This window comes from Corvus kubaryi, unplaced genomic scaffold (assembly GCF_017639235.1).
Source record: "Corvus kubaryi isolate FWS band 111438036 unplaced genomic scaffold, C.kubaryi_AGA036_p1.0 split3-73, whole genome shotgun sequence".
NCBI lineage: Eukaryota > Metazoa > Chordata > Aves > Passeriformes > Corvidae > Corvus > Corvus kubaryi.
Window position 1 is genome coordinate 34,329,574 of NW_024582091.1, and position 13,476 is coordinate 34,343,049.

At 37.3% G+C, this 13,476-nt stretch overlaps 1 protein-coding gene across 3 annotated transcripts in view; it reads left to right on the plus strand.

Moving 5' to 3' along the window:
* Nucleotides 1-13,476, plus strand: part of LAMA2 (laminin subunit alpha 2) — a 348,381-nt gene that overhangs the window by 129,143 nt on the left and 205,762 nt on the right. For all 3 annotated transcript variants that reach the window (XM_042017501.1, XM_042017503.1, XM_042017502.1), the window contains exons 9-11: nt 672-771; nt 9,096-9,256; nt 12,816-12,956. In XM_042017501.1, the coding sequence (XP_041873435.1) occupies nt 672-771; nt 9,096-9,256; nt 12,816-12,956 (402 nt within the window). The remainder of the gene's footprint in view (nt 1-671; nt 772-9,095; nt 9,257-12,815; nt 12,957-13,476) is intronic.

Consider the following 13,476-nt stretch of genomic DNA (forward strand, 5'->3'; position numbering starts at 1 on the left):
TCACTTTTCTTCAGTTACTTTTTGGCTCTCTTACTGACTAGCTAACTTTAGTTAGTTTTTTGAATCATGTTGACCAGAGCAACTGATCTACTTGTCAATATTACTTTAGGAAGTAAATGCTTAAAATCTACTTCATTGCAGTTTTTGAGTTTAATTATATAAGGTTCTGTTACAACCTCTACACCTTGTATTTTTTTAGTTGAAAACATATTTAGATCTAAGTCACAACATATTTCTAAATAAAAATCCAAAATGTAGCTTTAATAGAATCACAGAACCTAGAATCATTTATGTTGGAAAGGACCTCTTATCCAACCTTTAACCTAACACTGCCAAGTCCACCACTAAACAATTCCTTAAGTGCCACATCTACACATATTTTAAATGCCTTCAGGGATGGTGACTACCACTTTTTGGGGCAGTCCATTCCAATGTTTGACAACCCTTTCTCTGAAGAAACTTTTCCATAATATCCAGTCTGTGGTGCAATCTGAGGCCTTTTCTTCTTGTCATAGTATGCATGGACTAAGTTTATCAGCTGTCCCATTTTTGCTAAAGTGTAAGCCACCTACACAGAAGTCGTTCTCTCCTACTTTTTATTTAAGATGTAAATAAAAGTTTCCAATTATTGAAGGTAAGGTTTTTTCCTTCTAAAATCTTTATTTTTGTAGGTACTGCCAGATAACCCAAATCCATGCCAGCCGTGTTCCTGTGATCCAAATGGGTCTTTAAATGATACTTGTGTCAAGGACGAGAAACATATGGAAGGAGGTAAGATCCCTCAAATACAGGCATATTAAAGATGAAGATCAGCAATGGTCAAAGAAAAGCTGAATCACATTTTTGATATCTTTAACAAGGAAAAAAAAAAAGGGTTGATTTTGGTTTGTTGTGGGTTTTTTAAAATTTTACTCATGCAAACAGTAATCCAATGGCATGGTTTTTATTTTTTATTTTTTTTAATTTTTTTTTTTTTTTTTTTTTTGAAACTCATATTCCCAATTTGCTGAGGCTTCTTTCAGATTCATGGCTGGGAAACTTGTGTATGTTTGGAAGAATATTCCCAGCGGAAAATATTGAAGAATTTTGGCATTAAAATTAAAGAGCTTTCTTCTTTTACAGAGATTACAACTCATGCAACAATAACGTTTTAATATATTTTAATATATTTTCCTATCTAAGCATATTTCCATTTGAAATCTAAAAATTATTCTTGAAAGGTATTTATTTGCTTTCTGTATTATTCATGTAGGATAGCAAGATGCTTACCATAGCTCTGCAAAAGCTGTGTTCACAAAGACAATAAACTGTTAATTGGGCTTTGAAAACAATGAATTGCCATACTTTTTGGTTCTTTCATTGTAAAACATCTGAAAATATTGTAGGAAGATAACAAAACTCTAGGTCAGTTCTTAAGAGGTGTATAAATTGGGCTAATTACAATCTATTGATGAGATGTAGCAATCCTTTACAATAGAGATCAATAGAACATAAAAGCACCATGGCAGAGATGCAAAGACAGGGCCCAAAGGTATAAAATCTATGTAATAACCATGTACTGATTGCATCAGTTCAATAAAATGATACTGATTTACTGTCCCAGTGATATCTCTGGTGGGTTGATCTTGGCTGGCTGCAGCTGTCCACCCAGCCACCCTCTCACTGCCGTTCTCGGCAGGACAGGGGCAGAACATAAGATGAGGCAGCTCATGGGCCAAAGTAAAGACCAGGAAATCATTTGCCAATTATCGTCCTGGGCAAAATAGACTTTACTTGGGTAAAATTAATTTACCTTATTACCAATTGAAATAGATTCAGATAGTGATAAGCAAAGACAAAAATTAAAAATACTCCTCTTCCCCCACCTTCTTTTTTTTTTCCCTCCAGACTCAACCTCACTTCTTTATTCCAGACTCCTCCTCTATCTCCTCCCTCACTACCACAAGTGATGGTGAGCAGGAGTCATAACAGTGGTCATAACAGTTCCTTCTGACACTTCTTCCTCCTCACACTTTTCCCCAGCTCCAGGGTGGGTGTTTTCCATGGGCCTACATCATGAAAAAAATTTCTCTGCCAGTGGTTCTCCATGGGATGTAGTTCCTTCAAGAAACATCCAACTTTTCCTTCGTGGGCTGGAGTGTGGATATCTGCTCCAGCCTAGAGCTGCAGAAGTATATCTGCTCTGGAGCTTCTCCTTCCCCTTCTCCATTCTCTGACCTGGCTGGCTGAGGTGCTTAGCTGTGCACCCTGTTGGGACCTGGCTGTGTCTGGCACAGAGCAGCCCCGTTCTTTTTCTCGCAGAGGCTCCTCTGCAGCCCTCTCCCCACTGCCAGCATCTGGGCATGGATAGCCAGAGCAGTGAGAGACAGTACGAGCAGAAAAGAGGATGAATCCCAAAGCTGGCAAAAACACAGCAAGACTCTGCAATGTCTGTACCAAGCCTGTGGGTGAGATTAAACAGGTTACAGATGACAGTGCAACAAAAGAACCTCTCAGATTGTGATTTTGAGATGGGGAATGATTAATTCAAAAAAATGTGATGTCCCACTTGCATGTTATGCAGCTGCTTGCTCTCTCACTCCTGTCGCTGCTGCAGTCTCTCTTTTCACACCTTTGCTGGCCCCTGGTGTGGGTCATCCTCCTCGGGCCTGGCAGCTGATCAGCACTTAACAGGCTGACAGCTCCTCTCTCACAAGAAGAGGGAAGCAAAAAGATAGAGACATTTTTCCATCTTCTTTGATTGTCAGTAATGGTGTCCTTAGGAGCTCTCAAAATGTCTTATGCATCTGAGCATTCAACAGATCTAAACCATCTCAAAGTTGCTTTCTAAATCTGCTTACACTTTTTAAATCTGACAAGGTGGTACCATGCTTTGACACCTTGCTATGTCTCCTTCTGCCTTTTTAGTGCTCTGATCTTCTTTCTGGCAAATTCTTCTCTTGCCTCATTTTTGAATCTCTCTAAGAAGAGAATTAAAACTCCTGTTAGGAACATTAACTGTGTCTTTCTAGAAAATCAAGAAACATGTCATGCTAACATGTTGAAGATAACATCTCCAAAATTGGATTATCTTTTAATGTTTTGCCACCTTTTACTTTTATTGCAAGTAGACAGTCCTGCACATCTGGCCCCAGGCATTCCAAGAAACTGTTGAATGCTTTAGTTTCTCCAGTACAAAGAACCAGAGTTCTTTTGTTCTCCTCACAAAATGAAAACTCTCATCTTTTTCTGTCTTGACTGTAACCAGCTTCTCCTCATCTTCCTGAAACTTAACTCATGCTGATGCAGTTGGTTGGAGGCCTGTTGCTTTTGAGCATGTTAGAGTATTCTTAATTTCTGTTGAATCAGCTGTTTGTAACACATGAATTAATTTTTTTCATTTACTCCTTTTAAAAACCCATTGATGTCTTCTGTTTCCAAGTTATTTACTGTATAGCTTATTGTGTGTTTGAACACATATGTGACAAGCATGAATGTTTAGGTAACTACCATCATATATTGAATTCCCTCCCCAAAGTAGTCCATGCATTTGTTCTCAGTTGTCTGTGTCGTGCCCAGTCTTGGAAGTCTAGTGACAAGTGGACACTGCACTGTCTAGACAGTGGCCAGAGGATAATTTTGATATATATATTTATCTTATTATTTGCCTATTTTAAGACCTCAACAACAAAAATAAGCCAGCTCTACAAATATCTGGGCGTCATAGCTATTCTGCCTGCAATGGTCTTGTTCTTTGCTCTTTGTTCTTACTGTTAATTTGCGTTTGTTTTTACTTCTTGTACTAAATAAGGTTCCGACACATTAGGAAAACTGTTTACTTCTTGCACATTAGGTTTGTTTATAGTTCTTGAACCAGTCACGTATTTGTGACTGTAATGCCTTATTCAACAAAAAGACACAATAATGCCAGTTGAAAGGAAAAGCCTTTCTAGTATTTCTTTTAAGAAAAGATTGTTGTGGTAACAGAAGTGGTTGTTTTAGAATCACGAGTGAGTCTGGATACAACTTTTAGCCAAAAACTATTCTGAAAGCAGATCACTTCTTCCCTTTTTTCCTCTCTCACATTTGTGTACACTGATAAAATTCTTCTTGCTGCATACTGCTCACCCTGCGTAGCAGCTGGGTTTGAAGCACTGGTGAGTGTTCATAAAGGAAAGGCTGGAAAGCAGGATCTGTCTGAAGGAATCTATCTATTCACTAGTGAACCAGAATGAACACTCTGGGTGGGTTGAAATACATCTTAGGAGTTGCTGGCTAGTTGTTTGAGGATAAATTATTTGCTTGGTGTAGGATGGGAATATGCTTTTTAAATGTGTGTTAAGTAAATGCTTTGAGAAAGTAAAAGACATTAAACTACAATGGAAATACGATAGTAAGGAATAACACTGGGGATATAATCTTCTGAACAGTTCTAAAGTAAAATAACGCTGGAGCTGTACATTCTGTGTTCTTGAGTACAGTAGGTAAGCAGCAATTAAAATGGAAAATTGTAGCAAATACTATAATAACTGTGGTGCATTGATGAAATGCATCAGGAGGATTTAAATAACTGCATCCTGTAGTCATAATCAGGTTTTGCTAGATAAGAGCAGGGCATAGAGAAGCTGCTTTTTAATGTAGCATTCATTGTTTCAGGAAAGAAAAAAATCTTGTTGTATATTAAGTGTGTATAATTTCCATTTTGATCAGCATAGTATAACTTTGTCCTCATGTCTCTCAGTCAATATTCTAGAATCAAATATTACTATTCTAGCTTGTAAAGTGTAGTTTTGGTTTTGAGTCTTCAAGAATGCTTTTAAAATATTCTTTCACAGCAATCCTATATCGTATGTTAGTGAGCAATATAAAAAAGAGGACTTGGGATCAATCATAAAATAAACTGATGAAAAAGCCTCTAGGTTTGGTAACTGCAAGGCAATAATTTTAAAACTGAACTTTTCCACCTGTATTCAATTCATCCTAATAATAGCGAATCTTGACCATTGCTGATATTGCAGTTTTCCATACAGAAGTGAAGGTCCAACCATTTAGAACTACTCTCAACTCCAGTAATTAGGGTTTTCTCCGTGAATCAGTACTCTTATTTCAAGCTCTAATGGCTAGATTTTAACAAATAGCCATTTTACTTGGCTTTTAAGCACCTGCAAGAACTGAGAGGTTTGGAACCTGGAAGAGTTTTGTGGCTCAGTCTTCAGGGCATGCTATCATTTTTTCTCCTATTCCTTCTTTATGTACAATATAATCCCAATGACAGATGTTTATTTTTGCTGAAAAGTGTCCTCAGACATTTTAGGATAAGTAAGATCTAGACATCTTGATCTTTATTCAGGCTTTGTAGTACTTTGCGCAGCAAGCAGTCCCACTGACTCCCATGAAATTATTTTTGAAATTTATATGCTGTTGAACAGGAGTGAAAATGACAGGAGGCCAGTCTTAGGATCGCAGGGTTTTTTAAGGGTCTGGTGCATGCTTTTGCACGCATTTATTTTTGTGCAGTTTTGAAAGACTGCTAGGCTAGGTAAAAACTAACTGGTAAAACTCATATTTCAAGATGACTCATCCGCTAGGGTGCATTTTCAAAGCCCCTGTATGCTGAAAGGACAGAAACTGATAATATGCAGGGAGAAAATAGGGAATAATAATATCTGCATCAAATAAAGCCCCACTCAAACAAGACCTATGAAGTCATAGACCGAAAGCAAAAGATGTCCTTCTTCTGAAATACCAGTTAATTACAACAGAAACGAGGCAGACCTGAAACATCTGTCCTAAACTGAAATTTAGTTAGACTGTTGGCATAATGTACATTAAAGATGCACTACAGCAGCCTCATCAAAAATAACCAGTGGACACTGCGAGGAATTTACACGCCGTGTAACACAGGGAGAGCTGAGATCTCGCAAGGGCTGTAAATGAAAGAAGGCATGGAGCCAAATCAAGTACACAGAGTGACTGTATCAGCAAGCGTGAGAGCTGGAAGAGTGTATGACACGTAGCAGTCTCCTGCCTTCCTCTCTCTCATGTGGAGTGTGAGGTGTGCTGATAAGTGCTCTGCTGACGTTATCCATACCTCTGACTGCTGTGTAAGAATGGGGCAGGCCGGGCTGGTGACAGTAGAGTTTTCAATAACTGCATAGAATGGAAGAGCAGGAGAAGGGATGGTTCTTGTTGGGGAGCTAAAAAAAAATGGACAAAGTGGGCAATGGAGGAGAGACTGTAGATTTAAATGACCATTTGGGAGTTCCATACTGAGACATGTAATTGAATTTGAGCTTGCTGAGACTTCATTTGTGAGATATCAGTTCCTGAAGCTTTCAAATGAGATGGGCTCACATCTAAAGAGTAGACTTGCCTGTCTTTTACTGCTGAACCCTGGAGTATAGCTGGGTATTTTCATCTGGAAGGAACAAAAGTTTCTCTGTTCCAGATTGTCCAGTTAGGATGTATTGACCCAGATTACAGGAGCTTGTGGCCTGCTGTGCTGTGGGGCCTTGATGGTAGCTGTTTGAGAGGAGAATAACTCAGAAATTTGAGAATCAGCTGAGCCAAAGGCATCAAAACCCATGGAGCACATCACTTTGAGATAGTAAGTAACAGAAATTTCATGCACTGGAATTCTGTATATAATTAGGACAGATCAAGAAGGTGACAGTCATTAATGATGTGCTACAGGAGATCAAAGAGGCTGCAAGGTTAGAGTAGACAGATTGAATTTCACCTCTGTATAGACTAATAGATAATGTAATTTAAGACTCCTGTAGGTGGCTGCTTCTTCAAATAGCTAGTTAGAGAAGCCATAAAAAGGAGAAGCACCTCTGGATTTATGCATGAGGGACTGTTTTAAAACTCTCCTCCTGAATGGCAGTCAAATTCAACATTCTTGTAGGAATGAGAAAGCCTCCCTGAAAAACAACTTAATCAAAACAAGGAAACCTATAAAAGGAAAATAAAAATGAACAATCCAAGACTGCTGATGGCAAGCTTAGGGTTTATAGACTGCATATTAGACATTCAGAGAAGATGCATTTCTCTGGTTCAAAATTATTCAAGCAATGCCATTAAGCTAAAAAAATCTATTTAAACAATAAAAAGAAACTCACTGAAAATCAGAAGTTATTTCCAACTGAGGATAATAGAAAAGAATATAAATTGTGACAGATTCTAGAAAGTCACTCTTAATAGTAAGTACACATATTTTAAGGAATAATTTACAAAATACTTAGATATTGCTAAGAAGTCCTTATTCAGATAAATCAGAATCAGACTGCTAGAGATGCAAATGCAGTAGGAGTTAAATATGGCTTAGGTGTAATCAAGATATAAATGGATACCTCAAGAAAGAAAGGGACACAGCAGAAAAGCTATAATAATTCTTTTTAACAGTGAATGGAGTAGCTCAGGGAATTTCCCACTTGGGAGTCTTTGTTCATGGGGACAAGTCAGAAGAACTGCCTCAAACAGAAGTGTCAGGTTTAAAGCAAGCTGATAATGCAGAATCAAAATTTGTCAGGCATGTAGCATATTTATCCATGGCTTCAGGATGAATTGAGTAGTTGAAAATTGAGTTGCTTGAGGCATTATATATAGCTTATAAGATTTTTAAAAACAGAAATTAATTTTAAATAGACACTGTTTATCCAAAAGAAAGACAGAGTGTTCCAAGAAACTAGAATCAGGAAGTCTGGTTTCTGTTCCAAGCAAATCACATACAATAAATGATTTATACCATTTCTGAAATGTGGCAAAAATGGGCAAAACTCAAGACCAGGGGTTTTATGTAGAGGACAGTCTGCCTTATAAATATGTTTGAAAGATTAAATGAATATGTGAACAAAGGCTCATTTGATTAATATTGTATTTTGATTTTCAAAAGGTTTTGACAAGATCTTTTACCAAAATCCACAAAAGAAAGTGTAATAGTATAAGGAGAAAAGGTTCTTTCATGGCTTAGTACTTGGTTGAAAGAATAAATGGACCATTTTCACAGTGATGATCAATATGAACCGTTGGAAATATTCATATTTAACCTGGAGAAGGGATGAGTAGGAAGGTGACAAAGTTAGCAAGTACAAAATCTTTCAGCATAGAAAAATGAAAGAACTGCAAAATGTTCAGAAGGATTTCAAGATAGTCAGTGGCTGGGTAGTAAAATAAATGATGAATTTTTGTAGCAATTACAGAAAAAGTAGAACACTGAGAAAAGTAGTTCTACTTGTACAGTGATTACAGTGATTTCTGAATTAGGCACTACGGGTTGTGAAACAGCTCTTGGAATTACCTCGGACTGTGCCTCAGGTCTGTCAACTCAGTTGTGTCTCAGCCGTGGTCAAAAACATCAACAGGGCCTAAGGAAATGTGACTGTTTTTTAAAAAACAACTGAAAAAAAATCATCAGAAAAACCAACCAAACCAGTCTACACTATGCACTCCCTTCTTAAGAAATTTATTAGAACTGGAAACAGTGCAGAGAAGAACAACAGAGGTTTTTGGCCACACCAAGCAGTTTCTCTGTAGAGGTATTGAGTAGGTTTAGGAGTTTGTGGCATATGAAATAAAAATGTCATGTAGGATATGAGAGGTATATTGAAATCACAGATGACATGGATAAAGTGAATGGTTACTTGCTCTTTTCTATGATATGACTATTAGATGGCAGTAAACAGAGATTTAACACACATCAGTGTGTTTTCTTTCACACTATACAAGGCTAAATGTGGAACTCCCTGCTAGGGAGCCTTATGGATTCTGAAAGTAAAAGCATGTTGAAAGGCCTTTAGATGAATATAATGGAAGAGAAGGTTTTCAGGGACTGTTAGATCCAAGGAAGCAGGGATAAGTTTCAATTTTCAAGATTTCTAATACGCAGATTTGTGGAAGCTCAGAATTCAAATCACTGTATACATGCCCTATTCTTACATTGTTCATTCTTACATCTCTCTCAGATGACTCTGAGTTAAATAGATGGTGGTGTGCGCAACAGTAAACACCCTAGTGTTAAACCTACCAAAGGTGTTGCTTTGAGCACTGTAACACATATATCTGACAATAATAATGAAAAATGAAATATATCTCATGTTTTCTCCCTCTTCTCGTAGATTTGTTGCCTGGTTTCTGTCACTGCAAGACCGGCTATGCAGGAGAAAGCTGCAGTCAATGTGCCTTGGGTTATACAGGATATCCTGAGTGCCTGCCCTGCAACTGCTCCCTCGAGGGCAGTGAAAATGATGACCCCTGCATAGGTCCCTGCATCTGCAAGGTATGGATGTCAAATTCTTCTGAGCCATAGAAAGATATTGATGATACTGCAATTAATGCTCTTTTTTTTATGCCAGAGCATTCCACTGGTCTACCTAGCTCTGTTAGTATCTATGTTAGCCACTTCTCACAGAACACTTGTTCTTGGTCCTGTAATATCTTAGGTAGTCTTGTGTCATCTCAGAACTCACTGCAATCAACATAGTTACCTAGGAGCTTGCTGCCAGTCATACAAGTCCTTAGAAATCTGTAATGAACAGATACTTAAGAAATCTGTGCATCATTTGTTTCAAACTCCATCCTTATCTACTCAGAAATTATGTTTACAGTATTGTGGATTCTAAAAGTAACCCATAAATGTCACTCAAAAAGAGAAAATGAAGTGAACAGATGATCTATTAAAACAAGAAAGTTGCCTTTTAGGAGTACTCATTACTGATATATGGCATTCTTTCCTGCCTTAGGATGGTTGTTTAGAAATCTCTAACGTTTAAAAAACCAAAATCTATCCTTTCTGTAGGAAGCATTTCTTAATTTCTGGGAAGAATATTTAAGAGCGTTTTTCTCTGTGTGCCATTGTGTACCTCCATCAAACTATGTCTTGATATTATATTGAAATGAAAAGCATTTTAAAGCACATGTATCCACTTACAAAATACCTAGCTGTAAGAAAAGCTTTAGAAATGGTTGTGCTTTCTAAGTCACAGTCTAGTGAGTGGCCATGAATATGCCCAAAGGACAGCTTACTGTACTGTGGATCAATTTTTCTGTACTGTACTTGTGGGAATTCCCTTCCAAAATTTCATTAACAGAATTAGTCACAAATGAGAATTTAAAAATACTTATATGACATCTTAAATACAGGAATGTGCAAAAAATGCTTCAATCTCATGCTGCGGACACACACAAAGCTCTGGTTTGACAGCTGAATAGCACTGAAATCTACTTAGAGGATTAACCTTATCCTCACTTTATGTAGCAGCCACGTGCTTTCTGTCAGAAATAAGATCATCCATATCACATTTCTAATTACTTAGCCATCAAGTCTAGAAGATTATAAAAGGGTGATTTTGCTGTGTTCTGGCTTGGAATTGAGCTTTGATGAAGGTGTATTATGCTAAATACCAGATAACTATTGCTTAATGACTCTTATAATGTTATTGAAGTAAAGCCATGACCTGTTAGTACACGCAGACCAAAATGAACAATTAAGGAATAGAAATAATTGTTCCTATTCCAGAGAGTTCTCATTATATGCACTTTTCCCTCATTGTTCATCTTTTGTCTTCTTTGTGCTCCTCCAGTCCCTTTTTAAGTGCTTGTGGGAGAAAAATGATACTTTTTGTAGATAGCTGAGAGACAGATGCATACACATTTATTTTCACTAGCAATCTTCAAATTAAAATCGAAGCAGAGTATGGTCAAAGGGACACTGAAATCATCAGATTAGTTATGCTCCATATGAAGAATAAAGTGGGATGTCTGGTTAATAGCAGGTCTTAGGAAAAATGCTTCCCTTCTTTTAATCACATCTTTCAATTACCTATGATGAGCTGTAAATTTGCTAAAGATAGTTTTCTTGTAAAGGAAATAGCTGAAAAGCAGTTCTTACTGTAAGCAGCAAAATGCAACTAAGTGGGCGTTAGATTGTTATCTTTATCACATTAACTAGAGTAAACTAAAATACAGAACGGGGGGGCAACTACAAAGGCCTTTTTTCCTTAATTATTGCAACTTTATGAATGTATGTCGTCAAAGTCTCATCTGTGGATAGCTTAATACTGCACTGAAAAGTATTGAGAAATACATGGGGTTGCAGAAACATTGTTTTATTTGCTGAAGAATAGGTTAGATCTCCTTTCCAACTCTGATTTTTATTTATCTATTATTCACTGAATTTGCTGCCTACTCAATAGAATTCTATAGGTTTTACTCATAGATGATGTTTGTGACTGCAGAGTGGGCAACTTTGCATTTAAACACATTTGCTTTGGAGCTCTCTTTTTATTTTCCTTTTCCCACTCTGCATACACTAAGCATATCAACATGGTATTAAACTTTTGGGACTGGTGTTCGTAATTCTAGTTTCTTAAATAATGAGTGAGAGTATCTCTGTGCCCAGATGGTGCCCTCATTACTTTGCACATGAAGCATGAGTAACCAGTTGATTTTGACATACCTATGGCAGTAATATGAATTGATAAATCCCAAGATTTCTGGTGAAAGTGTAAAAATGCCAGTCTTGAGATTAATGAGATGTTGAAGTTAAATGTAATTGACTGATAACCTAGAGTTTTATTAAAGACACTTGTGGTTTGTTTAATAGTCTCCATATTATTGAAGAGGAGTATAGAGCACAGCAGTAGAGACAGAGCAAAGATACTTTGCTACACATATTGTTACTGTAAAATTAGTGGTGAAAAACCTTACTACATTTTTATTGTATCTCCCTTTTTGCTGGTCATTGCCCCTTCCTGCACACTGTCTCTATTTTCTCTTGATTCATGCATTCTCTATCACTTTTCCCTATACCTCTACCTGCTTTGCCCTGCTTCTTCCATCTTGGCCACATCTTAACCAGGAGGCTATCAAATGGCTTTCAGTGAATTTACTTTGGAGCTGTGTATTTTGAGCTATCCTAAACTACACAGTGTAGGCAGGGTTTTTATGAGGTGTTCATTCTCTGCTGATGCTGAGCCAACAGATTGCTCCTGTGTGCATACCACAGAGAGCTGTCTCCAGGGTTAAAGAGAGTGTGCATAATACTTCTGAAAGGGGAAGAATTTCCTGAGCTATGTTGGAGAAAATACTGAATTACTAAGCCAGCACCATGTCATGAGCCTCTTGCAACATATTCCTTGTAGAAAACCTGGCTTTAATTTTGCCTATAGGACAAATTGATTTATAGCATAAGATAGTGGGATTTAATGCACAACATGAGCTTTCTATGAAAAATATGATTACCAAATGCTAAGTTTAGAATAGCTCACGTATATTTAGTGCCTGTCTTTCTGCAGGGTACACGTTTGTAAACCTGGCTGCATGGCTGGCAAACACATGTGATAATGGAAAGAAGTACAGCCCTTTTAGCACTCATATATATCCTGAATTCAGATACTGATGACAGACCTCTAAAAAACTGATACTCTGAATGATTAGTATGACTACTGCTATGTATCTGTAGTTTGCATCAGTTGGATGTGCATGATTTTATCAGTCGTACCTACATACTGCTGTTGTAAAGGTCATAACATTGTGCCATACTTCCTTGCCCTCTGAGACTCTCAAGTGTAAAGGATATAAATTAGATTATTCCCTGAAATAAAGTATATCCATTCGTAGAGAAGAAAAATGACAACTCTTTAATGTCCAAATTTGTCCTTTTATTTACATGCAGCCACATAGTACCTTTTATTGTGTAAAGGATTTGCTACTAACATTCATAAATAAGGAAGTCTTTCCTATAAATGTCTTTAGAGTCCTCCTGAAGAGTAAAAAGCCAGTAATCTCTTAATTCTCATCTATGACAACTGAAGCAATACTCTAATGTGCCTTTCCAGGAACACGTTGAAGGAGAAAACTGTGATCATTGCAAACCAGGTTTCTTCAATCTTCAGCAAAATAATCCCGAAGGCTGTGAGGAATGCTTCTGCTCTGGGAAAACAAATGTCTGCACTAACTCTCACTTTACCTACAGAAGTGTAAGAAAAAGAATACCATACCAGTACATATAATTGCTTTTGTGTGTTGTCACTGACCATTGTCACTGTGTTTCTTCTTATTAGAAGATCATGCATGTTCATTATGCCCCATGTGAGTTCATGTTCCTTATGGGTCCCTTCCAACTGGAGCTATTCTACAATTCTGTGATATTTTTCATCTGTCCAAAAGCAAATGTTTACAAGCTTTGTCTCTCTTCTTTGTGAGAAAGTTCTGAAATAGAGCAGTTAGAACAGTGAAAAGCACAAAAGAAGCTATAACAATAAAAAATGAAGCCACATGCATAAACACAGTCCTGGAATGTGCATGTATAACAACTCCTGAGTTAAATGCATCATATCCATAGGGCAACCTCTTTTCCAGGTAATTATTAAATTTCTAGACCTGAAGTAATTAAGAATTTTGAAACACTAAATGTACAGCACACAGCTTAAGTAAGAAAAAGGAATGCCTTGCAGGGGGCATTTTGAATGCATTTCTTTTGTATGCTGCATTCCTAGG